The sequence below is a fragment of the Pseudopodoces humilis genome, chromosome 2 (genome assembly GCF_049639895.1).
Source record: "Pseudopodoces humilis isolate 2021_Gansu_Grassland_sample_001 chromosome 2, ASM4963989v1, whole genome shotgun sequence".
NCBI lineage: Eukaryota > Metazoa > Chordata > Aves > Passeriformes > Paridae > Pseudopodoces > Pseudopodoces humilis.
Genome location: NC_142201.1, coordinates 108,465,122 through 108,489,595, shown reverse-complemented (window position 1 = coordinate 108,489,595; position 24,474 = coordinate 108,465,122). Strand labels below are relative to the sequence as shown.

The 24,474-nt window shown below is 37.8% G+C and overlaps 1 protein-coding gene across 4 annotated transcripts in view; it reads right to left on the bottom strand.

The window, feature by feature from the left end:
• CADM2 (cell adhesion molecule 2) overlaps window positions 1-24,474 on the bottom strand; it is a 571,255-nt gene that overhangs the window by 63,916 nt on the left and 482,865 nt on the right. For all 4 annotated transcript variants that reach the window (XM_088051667.1, XM_014253512.2, XM_088051668.1 and 1 more), the window contains one exon: window positions 20,056-20,146. In XM_088051667.1, coding sequence (XP_087907793.1) covers window positions 20,056-20,146 — 91 coding nt within the window. The remainder of the gene's footprint in view (window positions 1-20,055; window positions 20,147-24,474) is intronic.

The following is a 24,474-nucleotide window of genomic DNA, read 5'->3' as shown; positions in this document are numbered from 1 at the left end:
TGAAATTTAATAGATTTACATACATTTTAGCAATATTTAGGATGATACCCTGTTGAAATGTTGTCAAACTTAGTACTTAGACTGGCTATTCTCTGAAGCCTTGATTTTTCCCAGAAAATCATATGCTCAGAGAATAAAAGCAAGGATTAAGAACCGGTGATGTGATGGGCCTTATTTATGCCTTACCATAAATATGCCTTAATCCTCTTCCTGAATTCATCTTCATGAACTGGTATGCACACACACATGATACCCAATATGTACACACGTTCTGTTTTATGCAAGCAGGGAATCCAGATGTCCATGCATGTAGAAACATCGCCCTACAGAGTTCCCAGCATTAAGGTGTGATTTGCCGCGATACGTTCAGGTGGATTTGTTCAATTTTCCGGCCAACTCTGCATTGTTTCCCATTTACCAGCTTACTGTGGATCTGTAATCCCAGGAGTGGGGACTCTGAAACACTTCTGCTACAAATGTGCACCATTACCTGCATAAACGGCGTGTTAAAGCAACTTCTGTGCAGCGGTAATTTATGGAACTTAGGTTTCAAATTGAAACTAGATGGCATATCCTAGGGGGAAACCTATAGGATAACAAATAAGTATGAAATGGAGCTGTAGATATAAATTATTCAGGGAGCTCTGTCACATTGTAATACACCAACTCTAGTCTTATACAGAGCACTTAGCTGTGGTTGCAAAATGATGTGCGGCAGAAAAGCCAGGGCTTAGCGAGAGGCAGATCTGCATTCTCTGGGTGTTGGGGAAGCTGCTGATCAAGAGTGAATATTCAGCCATCCTGTGCTGTATTTGTGGCAGCAGCAGAACAATTCCCAGGCAGCAGGACCACAGGAACACATCCTGGTGGCCGGGCACAGCTCTCCCTCCACCTCACCGCTCCCGGGCACGGTGGTGCCTAAAGCAGCAACTCTGTCACGGGCACAGAGGTAAACTCTGCCTGCACTGCTGGGGAGCTCTGACATTCTTGGTCTAAGCAATTCACAGGTTAGGAAGAAGTGAGCTAAGAACGTGAGAGGTGCTCCTGCACCCAGGCCATCACACTGCTGTGGTCAGCAACAGTGGGATGGCTCTTTCAGGAAAGCATGGGAGTACATCCATTTCCTGCTGTCCATTCCTCCTGCACTCTGCCACCAACCACAGCCATCCTGTCAGGGGTGCTGCAGGACACATCTCTCCTTCTCTTTTGTATCTTCTCAATATTTAGACCTGGTGCCTATAAAAATATCTTTTGGAATCTTCTTATGCTTGTCTGTCAACCCAACCTTCTGCAGCAATGAGTTCTGGAAGTTCCCGACCTGCCATGCAAAATGATGTTTACTTTTATCTGTCTTTCACTGCTCTCCTAGAAGTGGCAATGAATATTGCAGGACAGGGTAACACTCCTTCCTGTTATAACAGCCCAGCACTTAGCAGGCCTGTCTCTCCCCCTTTTTCTCTGTTTGTTAGAATTTGATGTCTTCTGAGATTATCAGCAGGGAAAAAAACTACACAAAAAAAGGGGCAAAGGAATCCTGACTTTAGAGCACATTGGCTATTCTTTCATAGTTGCCTTTGCACCTTCATTGTCCAAAGCTGAAAGACTGGAACAGCTTGCTTTCTCTGTCACAAGGCATAGACAAGTGTGCATTCCCCACACATTTATCCTACTGAAACCTGTCCACATGCGCAGGCCCAGGCAGAGATTCTTGTTCCTACCCAACATTTTGAAAGGGATGCTTAGGTTTGCCATGCTAAAACACCTGACAAATATGTACATTCCTAATATTGCATATTTTCTCTATTGCATACATCTCCAACATTGCATAATTTCAGTGAGTTTTTGTTGTTTTTTCTTTAATACTAATGAATTGCCACAACTTTCTCGATTCCTGAACCAGAACAAATGGGGATGCTTGTACAAACACTACCTTCCATTAGAGCATTCAGTGAAAGCCTTAGAAAAACGCACTGGTTTTTAGTATGGAAATTTGAGTTTGTTAACTGTCTTCATGTTAGCCTCAAAACCTGACATAGAGCCAACAAAATTTGCTATTCCTTTCCAGTCAGAACAAAATGGGAGTAAAATGAAGGTATAAAACACTGAAGTTCCACAACAATTCATGTTTTATATTGTGGTACTTTTCTTACAAACAACTGAACAAAGAAATGGTAAATACAGCAAAACTATTTTCTGGTCTTGAGAGTAGAGAAACTTTCAAAACAAATCAGAGAGAAAGGTAAAGGCAAACTGAAATACAGTGGGAAAAAAATAAATTAAAAACCACATGTTTTGGCACTGCCTTACCTTTTCAACAAGTGCTGACATAACATGAAAGTCAACAATTATATTTGTCTACATTACTTTTTATTTTTTTTTTTTTTAGCTGAGGCCTTTGAAATTACACAGGAGTATTTTAAGATGAGATTGGCAATTTTCTGTCCCTTTCTCCACCCTTAACCCATGTACAGCAATGTTTCAGTGCGTTCCTGTAATTCTCCTCTCTAGTGAGATCTTTATATATAATTATAACAGTTAACTCACCCTTCATTTAAATATTATACATATATCTATTGCATTATGTTTTCTTTTTGAACAGAGTGAATTTAAGCAATGCAAACCATTTTAACTTGAAACTTCTTGGCTGCATGCAGTTTTGTTGCCCTTTTCTAATTTTTGTGTACAGAAAGGTCACGTACAAAGCGTTCTTCATGGAGTCCTTAATGAACAACACTTGGACAACTTACTGACCCATTATAATAGCACAGAATAACCTTTTCATTTCCATAAGATCACACTCAGAAAAAAGCCCTGACCAACCAAAACAAACAACAAAAATATCCCAAGGGAACCTTTTTACGTGTCCAGTCTCAATGGGGATGTTATCATCCAACTGGGTCTTGAAGCATCCTGTCAAAATTTTGTAGCCAATGTGGGTATAAATAGAGATGGAAGATGAAGAATTTGAGGAAGACTAACAAGACAAAACAAAATTCATTATTTTGAGTAGATCCCTCGCCAAAAATATCTTTTAGTTCTCCAAAGAGAACTTGTATTCTCTGAAGTCCATAAAAAACATAATCTAGTGGATATGTTCAAATGAGTAATGGAAAATGCATCACAAGATTTATCAGTGTTTCTTGTTGAAAACTTGGTGCAATGTTAAAAGTCATCTAAGGGAATGATTGCTTCATTAATTTGAAACTTATAGTTCCTTTGTATCAAGAAACTGGATTTTTAGCTTTGCCAGTTAATCATCCACTTGAAAGTCTAAACCCTGGGGGAACCTCTTGTTTATATGAAGTCTCAGTCTGAGGAGTCATATTGGGATGAGCTGGTTTGGGAGCATTTCATCTATCAAAAACATCAATATCCACAGTGTCTAACCTTTCATAAAAGGCTTGGATGGATAGATTTTATTTTATGAGATAAGAACTCTCTGTGATTTTCTATTTCTGCAAAACCTGAGTAACCTTCACAGAGTCTTTTTCTCCCCAGAAGAATTAGTAAAGAATATCCAAAGCAGCTTTCACAAAGTTCTCTCATTTTTTAAGAAGGAAGCTTTGAACATCTGAGTTGACTATTATTTTATTTGCCTCTACTTTTCTCTTTTAAGAATCTCAGCAGACATAATGTAGCCTAAAACTATTAATAATGTTCTATAATAATACTTTTTTAAATGGTGAAAAATTAAATTACCAAAAATATGTTAAAAAATGAGGTGTCAACTAAATATAGATTTCAACTTTTTATATCACAAAAAATTTGACAAAAATTTACAGCTATAAAGTGAACAACAAAAAGTGTTGAAGAGAGCTGCAGCATATTATGCTTTTGAAAAAGGTGCATAAATAATAAGCATAAAGACGTAAAAAGAATCTCAAATGTGCTAAGATTCATCACTTACAGGGGAAAAAAAGAACATAAAAAATAAAAAAAAAAAAGAAAATTAGTAAAAAGGAAAGCAAGATAGCAAGCAAAAAAAAACAAGCCAGCTATAAACCAAATGCCCTTCATTCCTTACCTTTTGTTCAAGATAGAGAAAGCCTTTGCTTTGCTCATCATATCTACACTGAGGTGACAGACTTCCCTGCCTGTATCTTGCTCTGGATAAATCTGGCAGTCCTCCCACCCTGGCTGGATTACAGGTGCTCACCATGCTGATATGATAGACTAAATTTGCAGCTGAAAGTCCTTATCCCTCAGCAGACTGTGACAGCAACTGATTAAAGTGAATCAAGAGTCTTTTCAAAGCAAAGATACTTATTCTTCTACCCAAAGATACAAAGTATATCTTGTTAGAGGGTAAAAGAGTAATTTTTCATGCTCATATTTCTTCCTATCTACACTCTAATATTTCCTTGCACCTCATATTAAGGTTCCTTTCAGGTCTAAAAACTTTGTCTGTGGGAAATTGGCTGCTCTGTTTCTGCATTAATTATTTTATTTCATTTTTTTTTTTGTATTTCCTCACATCAGGCTGATAATCCATTTCCTTTTATCCTTTAGTACCCTTAGGGTCCAGGACACCCTTTGACCTAAGGCTTTCCACCTTTAACACCACTCTGCAATGCTGCTGCTCTCTGTCTGGAGAGATTTTCCCAAATGATCATCAAGCCATTCAATTAGTAACATCTTTGACACTACTTACCTCTAGTTTTTCTATTTTTTTCTAGTTTGTGCACATCATGTTCCCCCTCCCCACCCCCCAAAAAAAGATCCCCACAACATTTCACTTGCCAGTAATTTTCAAGAAGGCAAGGAAATATCAGACTAATATTCTGAGAAGTGCCTAATCCACATATATATGTATATATATATATATGTGTGTGTGTGTGTGTGAAGCTTCTTACCTAATTCCAGTATTATTCACAATCTTCTCAGAGCAGTATAAAAGCCCTGCTGTGAACAGCATTTTAGGGAATGGCTTTCTCATAGTCATGAGACAGATCAACAAGAGAACTTATGTGAAATCAGAAGACAACTTATCCCTTAATTGCATCAGAAATACCCTTTGTATTCTACTATTGTAAGCAGCAGGGGGGCTAGAAATGGACAAAAAGATTGTCTAAAAAGAAAAAAAAAAACAACAAAACAAACCCAACAAAAGTTTGTGAGGGAATTGCCATTCTCTAACCTGTCCTTCTGGCATCGCACTTCACACAAATCTCTCCCACATTTGTCATACACTGCACCTGCTTTCAAACCTCTGGTGTCTCATTTCTTCCCCCCTCCATTGTTTTACTTTCTCTGAATCTGACCAACTTCCAAAACAATAGATTGGGCATTTCTACTCCTCTGTTACTTCTCAAGACATTTCTGCACCAGGCAAGCAGTGGTATCCATGAAGGGCAAAAGTTACTGAACTAATTAATTTATGCCTCCCATCACTTATGAATCTAGAAACCAAAAAATGGAGGAGGAAGAGGTTGCCATATTTCCAAATTTTCAAGGCCAGGCCACCACTTAGGAGCAAATAGAACTGAAGATAACTTCTTAACTTATGTATACTATAAAGAAGATGGGTAATCCTCTTCTTTAAATACACCATCAGGTCAGGGAATAGGCACTGACTTAATTTTTTTTTCAAAATAAATCTGGAAAAAACCTGGACATTTTAATGCATTTTTAGTAGTTCAAATCAAAATGCCAAGTATTTTGGAACACTTTTAGTAGCCAGCTAATAACCACACTTTTTATATGTATTTCAAAGTCTGAGGCTCAAACCATCTTAAGTTCACAGGAAACACTATAACCTCTACAGTTTATGAACAGCTTTAATAAGAAGTCTGCTTTAAAACCTTGTCTTTAAAAAAAATTGGCATGTATGGCTATACTGTTCATTTTATGCCACCAGTTTATAAATAATTTATATTCCTTTTAAATTTTAACCAGGGGAAAAAAAAAAAAAAGTCCTCCACAGAAGTAAAGCATGTCTTTCAAAAAGATTCCTGAGGCTAAAAAGGCACAAGGAGAGGTGCAGGCCAGTACAGCAGCAGGAAAGAGGGAAAAAAAACCCAAAAAAACAAGCAAACAAAAAGACTCAAACCACATTAAACAATCTTATGTCATAAATCCTGCCTCACTTTCTGGGGAACAGAGGCCTTGCAGGAGCCATGGCCACTGTGAGCTAACTGGCAATAGCTCAAGGACAAAGCAGTAGGCAACACTTCACAAGAAACCTCTGCAGGTTGGCCTGAACTTGGCCACAGATCAGATAAGGAGTTTTCCAATTCCTATAAAGTAGCAGGGATGCTGGTTTTGTATCAGAATTCTTGTACTGAAGGCCTGATATGGGCAGATTGCAGAATGCTCACCTGTTCAGGGGGATGCACAAGGTGTTATCTGCCCTGCAGCCCTTCAGGAGCCCTCACAGGCAATGGATAAGACACACCTAATGACATATCAGTAATTAAAGAAAAGTGACAGCCTTGTTTTTAGGAGACTGTGCAAGAAAGCAAGGGGATAGAGACCTCTAGCAGGTGCATCTCCCTTACTGCTGCAGCAGCAGAGCTCTGAAGCTGCCCCCTCATCCAGAGGATGGAAATCCAGCAGAGCCAAGCACCAAACTGATGGCCAGGCAATCTCACACAGGGAAAGAAGCAAGGTCCACCCACAGAAAAACACGATGCCTTGAAAGCTTCTTTAAAATTCTGGAGCCAAAAGTACTTTGGATCAGCACCGGAGCACGTCGATTATACACGTCCTTCCCCTGTTCTGCCCGGGATTGGTGCCACATATTGATGTGCAAATTACAAGGACAAAACCCTTTCCTTTCACTCTCATAAGCTAAGATCGACACTCTCAGATAAGAGCAGGGAAGGAAAGAGGGGAGAAACTATATACAGATAAGTGAATATAAAGAATAATTGTCACACCTTCCTTAAATATCTTACCACTGCTCCTAAAGGTTTTCTCTTTCCTGTCAGAGTACAGCTGAAATGATAAATGTCATGTAATAATTTTATTCACGTGAAAAATTGTTGATTAAATATTGAAATCTTAATGGCCTGGTTTCACTGTAATTCCAGCTCTATATGTTTCTAATTATGTAGTCAGTATTCAAACAGCTAAATCTTTGGGCTTCCTATGCTGCTATTTACACCTTGTTGATTCCTTCTTAACCTTTAAGAGCTATTGAGAAATTAGGAGATTATTAATTTTCATCAGTTCTAAGTAGAGCATGACTATAAGAACAAAGGATGATGGAAACTGCCATGGATTAAATGAACAGTATCTGGAAAAAAATGTATTTCAAACACATGCAAATGTCAGCAGTATTAAGGTAATATGGTGCTCAAGTGGATGCATCAGAATGGCTGCTGAAAATTACTGGGATTAACCAGGAACTATGTTCTTAATGTTAATGAAGTACTGCTGGGGATTGGAAAGCTGCAGCAAAGCATAATGATAGGATGTGCACACCTTAGTTACAGTGTATGTCATAGAACAGAGGAAAATAACATCTTCTCATCTGGCACATCTTCAGACCCGTTTCTAACACCCTGTCTCCTCACACCAGTTTACAAACACGCTGCATCCCCAGCCAGGGGAGCAAGCACTGAGGAAAATACTGATTTATCAGGAATAACAGAGAAAAAAATAGCAGAAAGAGCTTCAGCACCACTGATTTTAAATGCTTTACGTTTTCATGCTACAGGATTAAGGAAGGTATATTTCCTTAAGATAGCCTGGTTTACATAGATTATGCAGAAGTGCCACATAGAGATAATGGTTGGGACTGCAAAAAACAAGAAACAGGCAGTAACTCCTGTCACACCACATTTTCAGTTCCTTTTTCATTATGTCTGTTGGTCATATCCTCAATGCCAGTTGAGGTCTGAAGGGTATATCATGGAATTAATGAGCAAATATTATTATGAGGGGTTTTTTTCCTCTTTGACAAGTCCTGATTTTCAACTGCTTAGATATTTCAGGCTGCCACACTGACGGATGTTCACACACCTAATTTGCATTGTTTTGAATTTGCCTTCACTGTGTCCCAACATTCAGCAGAAACTGTTATTACAATAAGCTGAGAAATCCCATCTAAGAAATGCCAGCGGCGTTTTCTGAGTTAAGGTCAAATGCTTGCTGGCACCAGAATCAAAGAGGAAAATGAAGAGCGGCTGATTCATTTCCACTTCTTCCATTAAGTAAACAGTTGAAAATCTCATTCACAGTTATTTGCTTGTCCAAATACTACTTGTTTGAAATCATTTGCTGCTGATGTAAGACACAGCCAAGGAGAAGCCTCATTAAACTAAAATTCCTTCCTGCACTTGAGGTGCAGTGACAACACCCAGGAAGCTGATAAAAGCACCAGTGCTGCATCTTGGATGACAAGCAAGGACTTCAGTACCAACCCTCATTAACCAAGGTATGCACTTCTTGACTTTTAATGCATGTAAGAATGTCAGGAAGTTTAGGAGATGAAGCAAAATATCCTCTTTTCACCAGAGAAGAAACCATTCATAACTAGCCACAGCAATGACATTTCTAAGATCTTCTCTTGAATTTTGCCTTTTCAGCAGGTAAATATCTGTTGCTATATACAACAGTTTATAGGAGCACCAAAGGAATTAAAATAAACTATAAAATTTTTTTACCCAAGTTATTTTTTTCACCAGTGTAAAGAAAAGCTGATGTTGAAGCGCACTGTATTGAATCATAATGAATAATAAAATGTTTCGTGCTTTCAAGGTAATATAACAATATCCTAACAAGAATACACTGTGAACCTACAAGCATTTGTATTTCAGAGCTAAGTTCTATACCATGGTTTGTGTCAATTTCTCTAGCATCTAAAAATAACTTCTGAAATGGTAATACAATAAAGGGGAAAAGAGATAAACATTATTTACTTAAAGAAGTTTGTTTTCTTTTCCCAAATGTGTTATTATCTCCAGACAGAGAGAAGTGCTTTAGCTCACACAAACTTCTCTCACACAAAAGATTATTCATTAGTACCTTCATGGTAATAATTTTAATACTGTAAAGAAGGTATCCTCAAGCTCTCCATGGGATCCAGCTGCATTAGCATCCAGTCCCAGCAAGCCACAACAGCCCATGTTCAATGCTTAGCAGTGAAAGAACAGCTGCACTGAGTCACACAAAAAGTTCAGCTAGCCCAGTCCCTGAACTCCAACACCAGGGATAAGCAGATGTCTAGGGAACAGGCCAAGCACAGATCTCAGGCATTTCTGCTACCAAGCAGTTTAAAAATACTCTGTAAACCTTAAGGACTTGCTGTTTCATGAACTTAGGCAGTTTTCCCTTGAATTACTGTGAATTTTCACTATCTGTCGTATCCATTGACAACAAATTCCCAGCGTTTACCAGTCATTTTATGAAAAATTATGTCCTTGCTTGGCAACAAAGCTGGTTCTTATTAGTTTAATTCACTCTGAAACATTTCTGTTTGTAGAGAGAATGAATTGGCAGTCCTTAACAACTACCTCTGTACCATTCACAATTTTGGAAACATCTCTAATGTTCCCTTTCTATATTAAATAGGACACCACAAGGTCTATTCCCTGTGCCTTTCAAGGTTTGTTTACAAAATGTTTATAAAATGGGCTTTTCCCTTTGCAAAAGGAATTCCAACCTCATGAAATTTTGCCTTTATTTAGACGTCTGGTAATTCTGAACCTTTTTACAAATTTCAGTATTTGAGAAGCTCAGATGTCAGTTCTATAGACATGGACATTCTTCTGCTCCTGCTGACTTCTGTTCATAAAAATGTACTGACAAACTTTCCATTATTTAATCAAAAAATAACATTTATTTTCAAGTTTCTTTTCTAGTTATTCCTTAAACACACTTTTTTTTTTTTTTTTGTGGTTTGGCTTACTGAATTTTTATATTTAATCTGCCAAGATCTAAGAATCATTTTCAAATTATAGCTTTGCCCTTTTTATTACTTTGATTTCTCTTCTGTTTAGCCTCACCAACTTCTTCTTCTCAAGGGATTCTGCTAGGTGATATGTATTGACCCTGTGGTTCTAAGCTCTTATTTTTCTAGCATAGTCCTCAGGCTGCCTGGAAAGTTTTAATTCTCTTGGTTGCCCCTTACAACTCCTTTTTAACAAGATTCTTCATTTTTATGTAGTTCCTCTTTTTGATGTTGATTACCATATAATTGCCCAGACTTTATTTTTTGCCTCTAGGTGCAAACAGCAAATAAATACTTTTTAAAGAATGAGCTGAATGAAGATGGTGCTGAGAGCTCCCTCAGTCTGTGACACCCTTTGGAAGATTCTAGAAATTTGTGTACGAGGTAGAAAGGTAGGTTAGGGATATTTGAGAGCATTAGAAAGTAAAAAAAAAAACAAAACCAAAAAACAAACAAAACCCCCCCAAACAAACCAACCAACCCAACAAAAAATCATAATCAAAAAGCAACAGTAAGTGGAAACACTGATCTGTCCTTCCCCTCATCCCCCAGAGACACCCACAGCCCCTCCCACCGCAGGGATAACACAATCCATCCCACCAGCACTTCTTCATCCTCGGTAAATCTCTACAATTCCATCTTAAAAGTGACCAGTCCAGTTCTCCTAAGCAGGAATAAACCAAAGCAATGGATAGAGGTGAGCCAGGTGCAGGAGCAGGGGTTGTCCCACAGCCCCTGGAGGAAAATACTCTGGAGCAGCATTCTCCTGTGCAAGACTGCAAATCTCAGACTCAGTCCTTCCTTAGCTCCTAAATAATGTAAGTTTTGGGATAACATGGACATGGCAATTTCATTTTTAACCAGTCAAAGAATTCTCCAAGATCTTCCTTGCAATGCAAAGTCAAGGACTACCTAAGCCAAACAAGGGATAATTTGTTGCACTACTAATAAATTAACACATTCTATTACTTCTCTTACCTCTTTACTGTCATGCCTGTCAGAACCACAACCCCATTTATCTTGTCATCTCATTTTTTTCTGAGGTTATGCTGATCAACGAGCAGTGTTAAGCTCCTCTAGAAGGATGGTGCTTTACCCTGTTAGCTTACACCACATTCGTGTTCTCAGGGTGCTCTGCTGCTGTAAATGTGGGGTAAAAATGCAAATATTCAATCAGCTGGTGCTCCCCTGTGACACTGGGTGTTCCACTTAACATCTGCTACACATATTCCTGAATTGTGAAACGTAATCAGTATAATCAGCATGATTTACACTGGAAAAGTTAAACTAATGTGCCTTTTTGTGTACTACTGCCAGAGTTTGATTCAAAAACTTTATAATTTTACGTGTAACTGTAGCTAAACACTTGTCTACAGAAACTGAAGTATCTAAAAGGCCAAACATCAGATCCTCTCCCAAAACTTCCTTCTCATGTTCTAACTTGCAGTCTCATACTTAGAATTACCTCTCTGTATTTCAATTTTATCTATTATTCTATTCCACAGGCCTTTTTTATTTCAGCATGTGTTTTCACCTGAGAGCAAGGAAAAGAATTATTTCAAAGGCCATACACATGCAAAATGGATTTAATGAGTACTAAAAATGCTGCGTGCAGCTGTTTTTCATACTGTACTTTCTGCACTTTTATGAGTAAACACTGCAAAAAAGGGATGCTTAAAAAAGAGGAAAAGCAATTATTGAATTGAGCCTATTAGGCAATGTGATCATTTTACAGAACACTAAAGGGGAAGTTCTTAAGCACTGCAGGAGTTTTTATTGTAAAGTGTAATTTTCAGACAGCCACTAATGCTCCCACCTGCTTCTTTTTGTGTCACACTTTTTCTAACACCAATTTCCCTGCTTTCTGCAAAATACTGGGGAAAAGAAAAAAATTACAAAAAAGTGTAGAATATCCCAGCTGGAAAAGAAGATACAAGCTCCCAGAAGGACAGGATGTTTAATACAAACTGAAATTTAATCTACTGAATATACATACTGTATCTCAGCAAAAATGCTACCTGCTTCATAATACGTTATCTACAATATCATGGCATAATTCTACAGTGGAGGTGTAATGTCAGTGAAATATTGGTGTAGAAAGCCTTAAGTTGAATATTTACACAATCCTTTAAAATAATTGGCTTTTACCTGCAAAGACAAACTACCTATCTGGAAAGTTTCACCAGGCAGCTTTTTTTTCCCTACAATTCATATGATATTCTTCATAAGATTTGAGAACATTTTACTGAAAATGAGGACTCATTAAACATAACATAATAGATGCGCACTAAATCAAGGCAGGAGATATCATTAGCATGAACTCCTTCAAAATTACAATAATTTCAAAACTGGTCAACTTTTCTCTGTGTTTGACAATAAGCACAGGAGACAGAGTGATTAACATCAGCTGACATGGGACATATCACATTAGATCAAATTAACAGGGTTTGAGTTAACCATCACCTACTCAAAGTTCTTTGTGGAGAAATAGAAGCTTACACTTCTCCAAACAGCAAAAACCATACAGACAGCCTAAATGGGATAAAAATACAGAGCTGAAAAATCAATGTTTAAAAAAAAAAAAAGACAAAGTAAGAACATTTCAAGAAACTATAACAAGGGCAAAGAGACAGGCAGGACAGAGATACCAGTGGTATTTTCAGAAGACAGGCTCTATCTAACTGCTGAACAAGCCAAATTCAAAGAAAGACAACTTGGAAGGGACAGAGAGCAAGACAAAAGACAGGAATAGGAGAGCTTGAGCTATCCAGAGAGCTGTTCCCAGTGACAAGGAACACAGGCCTGAGAACCCTGAGGAGGGTTTCTTCCCCTTCTCCCAGTCTGTATGCACAGATGCAATACCCTGTCCACTTGTAGGCATTTATTCAAGCATATATTTACAGAACCTTGCCCAAAGCTATGTGTGATATGTGTCCCTGGAAACCTCACTGTAAACCCAGAGCGTTCACAAGGCATAAATCAGATAAAGATATTTCAGCTAATGCCAGCTCTGGGATCAAGGCAAAGAGAACCAGGGAGGCTCCTGGTTAGTTAAATGCACAGCATTTTTGTTCAAAAACATCCAACTTTCTGCTAAGACAAAGATCTAAACATAAAGCAGTGAAACCTCAGTACCTAAATTCCCCCCCTCTCTTTTTTTTCACCCCCACTTTGATTTTACTTGTAGATGGTCCTTTCCAGAGAAACCAGAGACTCTTACAAGTCAGGATCTCTTATGTACAAATGCATATGAAGCTTAAGAGAGAAATACTTTGATGCCACATTCATGTTTTGCCAGGGTAGTATTTCATCGTGGATATGGAAAAATCCATCCAATTTTCCGAATCATTAATATTTATTGATGCTGTCTGAGCTTCCAGTTTGAGCTGTGGATTGATTCTGAACAGTGATTTATAAACACAGAAACATGGATGCTTTTCCAGATTCATTATGATTATTCATATAGGCAGAATTGATACCAGCATTCCTTTCTAGGCTCCTAGGTACTCATGACACAAATCCAGATTGCAGTGAACTAAATCTATGTAGAAAATGAGATCATTTCTTACAGAACCTCCACCTCATCTGCCAGAGAAGCAAGGAAGTGCATCATATCAAAGGAGGACAAAAAAAACTGTCCCTGGACAAAAGGCTGGCCATTGTACTAATGACTCAGAGGCTAAACCTGCCATTAGGATGCAGTTTCAAAGCAATATTAGCAAACTGCTTACACCAAAGTGTTAATGGCTGAATGTCAAGTGGGTTTCTGTAATTTTCTGCCCTGGATTCTGATTTCACTCCTGAGCACAGGTTTGTAGGCGTGCTAAGAACGCACTGTCACAACTCAAACCAAGGATGAGCTGTCTCCTGAGCGGGAGATGCTGTGTCACTGCAAAATACTCTTGGGAAAACAGGGGCTGTGATCAATGTTAGACATGAAATATACACCACCTATTTGTCAATTTTGAACTTCGGACTTTTTGCTGCTTCATTTCCCAGCTGTAAATGTGAGGCAAGTGAATAATCTAATCAAATAAAGGTGTGGTAAAAATAAACATTTAAATATTTGCTAAGTTCTCAGATACTATGGGAAATTAAAAAAAAAATTAAAAAAAAAATATGAACACTATGAAGGAACTTTGATTATTTCTTCTGAGGGTATGAATCAAATAAGACATACAGATCATTCATAGCTACCATTCCTAATTAGTGTTCTACTGAAGGAGTCAACCTCTTCAAAGGTTATGTCCTGCCACAGTTTTCAGGAAGAAAATCATGATTATATTTCTCATCATACAGAGAAAATCAGAAAATTCAAATGTGTCCCTCCTAGTATTTCTCAAAATGCCTTCCTTAGGTTCAGATGTCTTTCCACTTTGAATTAGTTTGAACTAAAGCAAGTAATCAGAGGAAGGAAGAGATTTTCTGCTCTTTTCTTTACAATACCTTTCATCCTTAAGCCTGTGACAGAATGATTCATGAGATAAATGTTTCCATATTTTTTTCAACTACAAAACATGTGAAAACTCTGCAGAAATGGCAGGATCTGTAGGTGAAGAAGACAGTGCATGTTGTGTACTCTGACTCTAGCACGCCTTTGGTGGCTGTCTCCAACGCCATTCATTGCACCTAGGCTGTGATGTCACTGTCACCTGGAGGTTTGCACCATTCCTTGGGTGAAAAACTGCCTGTGCCATTGATGGAGCTGAAGGAACACTCCACCCAGGGGATGGTTAAAAGCAGATTTCTTCAGGAGTCTATCCTGGGTCCTGTTTAACTCTTTAATACCAAAGACCTGGAGGAGATGGTGGAATGTGTTCATTAACACCTGGCTGTACTGACACACCTGAGGGGAGGCCACTGTTCAGAGGGACTTCTGTGGCCTGGAGGAATGGGACAAAAGGCTCCTCATGGGAGGCAGGGAATGTCAGCAAGGATATAAAACACAACATCTAATCTGAGAAGAACCTGGAAGTTGTGGCAAAGAGCAGAGCCAGCTTGAGTCCAGTCTCTGCTTAACTCCCTTCACTGGCTTTCCTCTGTCTCACCTAGAGCCCTGTCAGGTCCTTCTCAAATGAATCAGCCACTCTCTCTGAGTGGTGTGTGGTTCCTGTTACCATTAGTATTTGTTTCCAGCAGCCTTTGCAAAACGTTTGTCTCACTCAAGGGAGTCTTCTTCAAACAGATGCTAGAAAAGACAGGACACTGTGTGGAGACACCACCGACATAATTTACAATGACTTTATAGCCCAAGCCTGGCTCTTTGGTAGGCACTCATTATTAAAAGTGAACACTATTTCTTACAGTAAAATGTTTATTTGTTCATACTTTATACTACTCTGTACATATTAGTGTTTGGTTTTGGTTGTGCTTTTCTCTATAACTCTCATGAGCTCACAAATCATGTTATTCTAATGAGGGATACCTATGCAAGTTTTCTGAAATAAAAATCTTCCCTATTTATCTCAAACAAGGCCAAATATTCACTTTATATTAGTCAACCAACTGCACTATGATTCCCCTGAGCTGCATGGAATGGAAAGACATTTCTCTAAAGCACACAGGAGACAGCTAACTCTCTCTTTGTTTCCTGTGCCCTAATTATTCCATTATATTTTGACGTCCTTTCTCCTGAAATGACACTGACTTAAAAACCCCACATATTTCATGCATGCTTTGATGAGAGTACTAAGAATATTAAATATTTAACCTTTCTTTCATTATGGGTCAGGTTTTGAATTTACTTTTGGGGCAGTTTTGAGTCAAGAGACTATATTGTTAAGATACAACAGTGTATAGAAGTTACATCTTGCAACAAGAAAACATTGGCTTTTAAAAATTTTTGTAAGCACAGATGACTGTAAATGACCATTTTGTTCTTTACTTTTTATATTTTTTACAGCTACCTCGTGTTTATTTTAAAATACTCAAAATACTGTCAGGCAATATGACTTCAGAAAAGTCTAGACATTACATAAAAAAGGATGTCTATGATTTCTGAAGTTTAATTACATTTCCTTCTTCGGAAAATAAACAAAATCTTGGTAAAACTATATTATGCTAAAAGAAGAAATAAATTAAGAAGATTCAACAACACCTTACAGATATATTAGGCAAGCTCATTGATGAAAATGTTACAGACTGACAACTGCCCAGGGATCCAGCCAAAAGAACTGGAAAAGTAAACAGTGCTAAGGATTGAAAAGATAAGAGATTCAATTTGGTTTGAAACTGCACAACAGTACCTCCAAAAAAGGAATGCTGTTGAATAGTGATATCAAGTACAGTGTCTTGACCTCAGTTATGCAGAGAAATGGCTAAATACACTTTTACCCAGAAAAAAAACCAAAACAAAACAAATGAAATACAACAACCCTGGACATCAGTATTACCAAAATTGTCAATAGGGGGAAGAAATCAGTGACTGAGTCTTGCAAAAGGAAAGACTAATGTAACACAAATAAACCAATTCAAAGTTTTCCAAAAGAAAACTCTTCAATTTGTTCTACCAACTGGGCATTTGGACAAAATCCTCACAAATGGTATATCTTGAGGTCCCTTAAAACAATACACATAACTGGATATACGACTAGAGTCAGTCATGTTTCTGCAGTAAGCTGATGAATATATTTACATTTTTCCTTTGCATCAACAGAAAATTTTAATTGAAAATGTCATACATTTATTCATACAATATTCCAAACATCAGCCTTCTGCTGCTGTTTCTTAGAGCTGGTGCCTGAAGAGCTGCACAATTGGGTCAGAACATCATCAAATCCACATGTCCTTCCTCTGCAAAACCATCACAGAACAGGCAGGAAGCCTGGCCTGCTCTTTTCATTGGTATTGTCCCACTTCCACAGCAGCAACACAGTGGTTACCCACAAGAAAGTAATTTTCAGCTCCTGCCTTGAAGTGACAGAAATCAGCACAGGGTCTGACTGGAGCCAGAGCCATCCTCATCCTCCCAGTGATGAGCAGAGAGGCAAAACAGCACAGTTACAGAATTAGTGCAGTCTGTCTCACACCCTCTCCTGTTGCCTCACTGAACCATTTTTTCATCTTCCTTTTCACCCCTCTCCCACGCCCTCAGCTTCTCCCCCTTAGCCCACTCTCAGCATCCCTGTTCCAACACTGGGATCTCTGTTCCAAAATCACTAATGTGGGGTGAGATGGACCCATCCACAGCAACTGGAAACCTCAAAGCCTGGGATAATCCCAGCCCATCTCACACGCTGTGACAGCTGATGCTGCTCACATCCAAGAGTCTGAGCACATTTTTTCTCTCTGTCCAAAGTCATGGCTAATGACTGGCCAACAGAATTCTTTTACCCTAAATTATTACCCTAAATGAACCCTCAGCAGGGCCCTAGATGTAACCCCTAGTACAGCTGTTTGTAGCTGTTCTTTGTCCCTCTGCTGTATCTCTGGAGGGTGCTGTTTCAGCAGGAGATGCAGAGTGCAGCTGATTTCCCAGAGGTGTTGGTTTCAGCAAGCCTTCCCTCCCATTTCCTGCTACAGGACTGCAAGGCTTTTCCACAGGACTGTAAGCACAGAATCAGGGAAACGATGATGCACATGGTTTGAGGGACAGAATCCCTTCCAGGAAGGGCTTGGTGATGAGCTGTAAGATGGTGTAAGCACATTCTAGTCTCATCCTGCTTTTTCCATTTTGGGAAAGAATTACTCAGCAGCAGCTATCAGTATTGTTGATGTCACCACAGCCACCACCTAGCTTCACCCTTTCTCAGTTTTCATCTCAAATGTCATTTTGAAGCTTGTGAAAACGGCTCTGGGATGCAAGAGAAATGCACCTCCAAGTAAGTGCTCACTTATTGCTGCCTGCAGGAAACAGGAGAGACTGTTGTATCCATGACATAAAGCGTACAGAAATTAACCCATAGCGTGGAAACGGCTGTGATGGACCGCGGCTGGCCCTGAGCTCTCCGTGAAGCCCACGACTCATCACTCACCTTGTGACACTGACACATCTGGGCTCTGTGGAGCTCTCCAGTTCCTCTCTCTCCCCCCCAGCCAGAGTACTCACAGTGCAGGCTGGGAGCATGACATTCCTGCTCCTCACACTAGGCCACTGCAAACTGCTCCCAGGAGGATGCCTATTTATTACTATTTATTACTATTTATTGCTATTTATTACTATTTATTACTGGCCCTGTGCCATCAAAGACTGACCTAATGAAGCAATACAGAGCAGCTGATGTTGGCAGTGCCTGTGGCCTGGACAATTAGAGGTGCATTTATTCATTTATTGGCAAATATATTTATGGGAAAATTCTTGTGCCCCAAAGGCTACCACATCCAGGTCCCTTCTTGATAATTCTGTAATGTGAAGACTGTTGTTTTGGTTTTTGTTTTTTCCTTTCAAAACCACATGTAAGTTTTGCATTTGAATCTTTTAAGGATAGAACACAGCTTTAAATAAATAAACAAATCAGTGCACACCTTAACTGAAGCTCTCTTTTAATTACTAAGCTTTAACCAGTGTCTCCTAATGGTATAAAGTATGTCCATAATATAATGAGTACCAAATAGAAAATATTGTGTATGTCAAGGTATCTCACTTTTACTCCTCTGATTCTTTCCCTGATCCTGCTGTTGAGTGAGGAGCTGTGTGGGGCTAGAATGCCTCGAGCGTATTAGCCAAAGAGAGCACTTCACATGTAGCTGTCACCTGTTAAGTCCTGAGGAAAATACTGGGATAAGGAAAATGCTAAATATTACCCAGACAATGGTGAACTCAGGGCAATCAGTGCTGACCTCTTTCCTAAAATTAAGCATTTGCACATCTTCAGCAGATTTTGAAAATAAGGGGGAAATAGACTCTACCTCTTCATACACAGGGGAATGCTCAGGGGTTATCAGATAAAAGGATAATTCCTTCTCCTTCAGGTACGTTATAAAAGCAAGAGATGGCTCACAATGGATTTTCATGTTGTAAAAAGTATTTTTCTCAGAAACAAACACATCAGAAGTACACAGGTACACAGAAGACCAATTCAATTGACCATCAGGTCAGACTAATTAGATGGACTTCCAGCGTTTTGGTCTCAAGCAAGGAAGAATCATGATCGAGGTGCTGACCCAGCCAAGATCTGGATGGAGGAGTTGCTTTAAAATGATGCAGGCACATAACATAAAAAAGAAAAGTACCTATGGAGTTTAAATTATGCTAGGAATAACTCAGAAGAGCTTTTCAAAATAGAAATTTTGGACTTAAATGCCTCACCTGACCTAAATGTGACTTCAGGCTCCTACATAAAGCAATTCCATGAAGTCACTAAAGTTACACCAGGGAGAAATTCAACCATAAGTGACATGATTTTTGTCATGCAATTTGCACCTTTTTTAGATACTAGATTCAAAATATTATTCCATTACCATTTTCAAGACCATCCAAAATCTGTGTATCATCACTACACTATATATTGATCTTCTGAGCAGGTCAATATTTAAGAAACTTGATTCATAATAACTTAATATTAAGTAGCTGGATTATTTATATATCTATATTTATGAATAAATATATAACAGCTCTTCTGAGCAGTTACTGTTTTCAAAAGTCAAGTCTATTTAAGTAGCAGATTCTGTGCAAGGGTGGTTACCCTCTGCAGATTTGTCTTTAAAGACATTTATTTATAGAAAAGAAGTTAATTCACAAGGAAAACAATTTACAATCTTAAAGCAGGCAACACCTTTCCAAATCTTGGTAGAAACAGGCAGCCAACTTGCACACATAATTAAACTTCAAATTCCCCTGTAAATGGCAGCCAAAGTTCAATACAATTTTTCTGAGGCTGGCTGATGTAGGAAGAATTTCATGAGATGTTTTCTCCTCTATCAATCCAACGATGTACACAGAGATAGATTAAACTTGCACACCTTTCAGGCTGATATACCTGACTGTAAAAAAAAAAAAATCTCACAGCTGGAATTCTTCCTGAAAACTAAAATAGATGACAAAGTAAAAGACCAATCTTCTATAGACACTTAATGAAGACAGGCTTCAAGGGGTTTTCTATAGCAGAGAGTACTTTACACCCCAGGAGGAGACAAAGCCAGCAGATTTCTGCAGCTGAGGATTGCAGTCACAGCAGAATAAGTAAAATAACAAAAAACATATTACTTGTTAAATCACTTACACTGGTTTTCCTTTGGATTCACAAGTCAAAATTATAGATTGTCCTTCTTCAGGCCATGAATTGGAAGAAATGATTTTAACTAAAGGTGTATCTAGGAAGAAAAAAATAGACAACTTGTTGATATACACAAAAAAGATTTATTATCTAAGAGTACATTCTTCTCTATTTACAACAGACTAAAGCACAGATTTAATTTACACTTGGAGACAGTTTCATATGGAGCCTTGTGCAATTTCCATTGTCTTCAGGAAGGCAATAAAAATGACCAATGTAACTAAAACAGTAACTTTTTATATCCCCAGGAGACACAGATAGAAAGCATGTGTATACTAAGAGAAAACAATTTTTTTATTTCTGTATTTGATGCAAATACTCCATATGACTATCCAAAAGTCTGATATCAAACAAAAAAAATAAGAAAAAAAAATTGAGAATGAATAACAAGTACTCCATGCAATTGTTTGCCTATTTTTAGGCTGATATGATGGAATGCTGCTATTAGAGGAATGAATGCAATAGTGTACATTTGAATAAGAACCCTTTTGTTGTTGCAGAAGCTTGAAACTCATAATAAGAAAGCTACAACGAGCTTTCAGATAAAATACCTTGTTACAGACATTTTATAGGATATTATTTCTGAAATGCAATAAAGTTGCCCCTAAACCATAACAATCTTAAACAGAATTTGCAAAGAGAATGTTTCAAATATCTGCAAAAAGCACTACAGAAGAATCTGCAATCTATCCAATGTGATTGGATTAGTTTTATAGTTTTAAAAGCAAAAAGATACACAACGCAGCTACTGTGAATTCGTGCTGAATAGAGCATTTGAAGTAGATCTTTAACTTTTAAAAAATTTTGCCACCTGGCTTGCAAGAATATATTTACACAGTCAACATATGACTTAGGACCTTTATGAGGAACAAAAAAAGATGATAAACAAAGGAATGTAACACATTTTTTCCTTAGGAAGAGGGGAAAAAAAAAGTTCATTGTCACACTGAAAAAAAAAAAAAATCAGATTGAGTAGATACATTGTTACTTTTCCTCACGGTTTCATTCTCTCTAGTTTCCTAATACAAACCACTTTATCCTGCAAATCTAGGGTACCTAAGTCTTGTCTCATTCAATTTGCAGTTGCTGTCTTCCTTAGCAGTGACATCAAAGATGTCCTGTTATCAAACAAATGTGATAGAGCATGGCAATATGACCCCACAAAATAATAACAATAATTTAAAAAAAATACACTCCACAATATAGTTTCTTATTGAAATTCCAATAGCCCTGTTGAACCCTAAATAGCACCAGAACAATTAAAATTGTGGAAATATTTTTCTAACTTTTGATTTTCTATCTTTACACACCGCAGAGTAACAACATAGCACAAGATGAGAAGATGGAAAGGCTTAGTGCACTCTCTGTAATTCCACTGGAAGTATTTTCAGCATCATTCAGCTTTCCAGAACAGCTGCACTAACCTTACACCAGCAGCAAATCTGTTCCACAAGTTCATATGTTTAAGGACCCTGCAAACCATTATGCAGGTGACTAATCCTTCGGAGGCCAGGCTGGCATTTGCTTCATTTTTAGCACATGCTTAAGGCACTGACCTCAAGTGCCTTAATAAATCAGGGCATCAAGTACTTCTGTGATTTCAGTGGTGCTGTTGAAGATGAATAAATTACTCTCTTGACTATACATTGAACCAGAGGAGCAAATTAGTATCAGACAGGAATACATGAAGAATTTAACTGAGGGAGGGAGACAACTAATGCAATGAGATCAAGAGGTTTCCAGAGAAATATGAAAAAGAGCAAAACTTTGATGGAAGTAATCCTGACAGCCACAGGTGAAGGAAGAAATTAAAGGCCCATCTAGCTATTATTTCTGGCTTAAATACTTTAAAAATTGATCACCATTTCATGCAATACTGTAAATGACCCAAATAAAATTGAAGTCAGGATTCCAGACAATTAAGCTTTAATTTGCATGGATCAATGCAGTGCTGTTTCCCCCAACTTGAAGTTCCCATTCCTACTTTAATACACCAGGCATCTCTCTGTTCTTCATGCACTTCCAAACAGAAATTACTAACACAGAATAAGAAAGGTCTTACATTTATGTTTCACTGTCTAAGGCATAACAAAGTGGTATAGGAAATATATTCCCTATTGGTTTTCCCTGCTAATTGACTTAAACAGTAACTACTGGCTTCTCTAAAGCAGGAAACACAGGGTTTAATTCAATATATAATTTTTAGGGAAGCTAACAATGGAAAACGTTTGCATTTTATTAATGATTCTTTTTCAAAAACGAGATATTCTATTTTGAGTGCTTTATTCTCAGCATTACTCTTTCCATTTTTTATTTTTAGGCCATGCTTTATTTCTCTCCAGAACTAAAATGCACACTTAAAAAGGGAAAACTTTTAAGATAAACCTGACCTCTATCTTCACATTCACATCAATACTTTAAGTGTGAAGCAATCTTCAGAATAATTGAATTGAATCAAAACTAACCTAAACATCTTATTTTAACAAAGATGATAGAACCCTGATGATTGGTACCTTCCCAGAACACAAAATGCTATTACAAAATACTAGCTCCTGCTCATTTTAGAAGAATTTGAGAAGTATAAATGTAGTCTATCAATACTTTGAGTTTTGATCTGTCACAATTAAAGGCATAAATCATAACAACTGGAGCATCACGTGATCTCCAGCAAACACAAACATAAGGAAACAGCCTAAAGAAAGAAAATCAAGAACTGTGATACAGTAAGAGGCTGATTTGTTTTCACATATGTTCATCACTTTGCTATAAGTAATGTAGATATGTAAAAAAACATCTCCTTCCACAGCCTAAATAAACAGAAGGAGTACAGTCAAGGGTTTTATTGCAGGTCAGATATTTTCCTCCTTCTCTCAAGCCAGTAAAAATATACCAATGTGTACCAGTTGACTTAACAGAACTTTAATAATTCACATATTTTTTAGTGTTTATCCCAGCAATTTCATTACAATAAAATATAATGAATCAATATTCAAAGCAGAATTCTTCTGAATAATGGAGTGATGGCTACAGTTTCTTTACAATATCTACAAATACGTCCTAATCCTGAGTTCTAGGGGTATTGTGGAGGAGATGAGTGTTCCAAAAAGAATAAGCTTTGGGAAAGTCCAATTCTATTAAAAAACCACTGGTTTATATGGGTATAAGCACCACAGCAAGTTCTCTCAGTAAAACACACTGCTTTCAGTACCCAGTGACTTTTTTAGTTACATCCATCTCCAGCAGCAAGAGCTTCTTTGGCCCTTTAGACTCTTTAGTTTGAGTAATGAGGTACTTATGAGCTGCAATTGATTGCTAGCACCAATCTGAATTGAGGTTCAAACATGTTTTTATACATCTTTTACCCTCTATGAGCATAGAATCTGCTTGTTTGTTTCTGGGCATACCAGCCACAGGTAAGAATTATGGCATGGGGTTATTTTATGTATAACCTTTCATGATTCAGCAGACCAAAGGCAAAAGTTCCACTGAGTGATTCTGCTTCATCCATCTTTCTAGGATTTGGGTTCATCTCATCTCACAAGCCCAGGAAACACATTCCAAGGCCTTGGGAATATTTATCTATTTTTGATCAGGCCATGTCATCTTCAGCAACACAAAAAATCTGTAAACGTATGTGGAAAACTGATACCAGCTTACACCAGTAAAAAAAAAATCTAACCTGATACATGAAGAAATTAAACACTTCAACACTTGATTTTGTTGTACTTTAAGCAGCAAGTAATGGCAACATTCACACCTTGTGGAGCATTATTGATTGATTTAATCTCTTTGAAGCTATTTTCAAAATAAAGGTGGTTCTTGTCAGTCACTAGACCTTTGCTCTTAATCAAATCTCCTATGCTTAAAGGTGTGTGTGTGTGTTTGCTTTCAGAATGCACTTGATGTTTTTACATGGCTTGAAGTAAAATAGACTTCAGTATATATTTATATTATTTTATCACCAAGCCTTTATAAGGTTACATGCAGGATTAAATTCCTACACATAAATTTACTCACGTAAAGTAATCACATGAAAGCTGCTGGAAAAATCTCTCATGATAAGTTATGTTATACTTCATGTGCAAACCCTCGACAAACACAGTGTAAAAATGGAAAACTGAATTCATAAAAATAAACAAACTTGCTAAGATTGTCAAACAGGCCAACAACAGAATCAGACAATTAATCTCCACTAGTTTCTTAGTGCCAAGATATTAAAAGTGTAATTTGGCCTATTTTTCACATGTATCTTCAGAAGTCCTTGGTCCCATCAGCAAAACCTTTCATGGAACTCACAGCTCTGGCTGAGTCACTAAATGAAAGGAGAACCCTTTGCATCCTAGGCCATTAATCAGCAACAGGTGT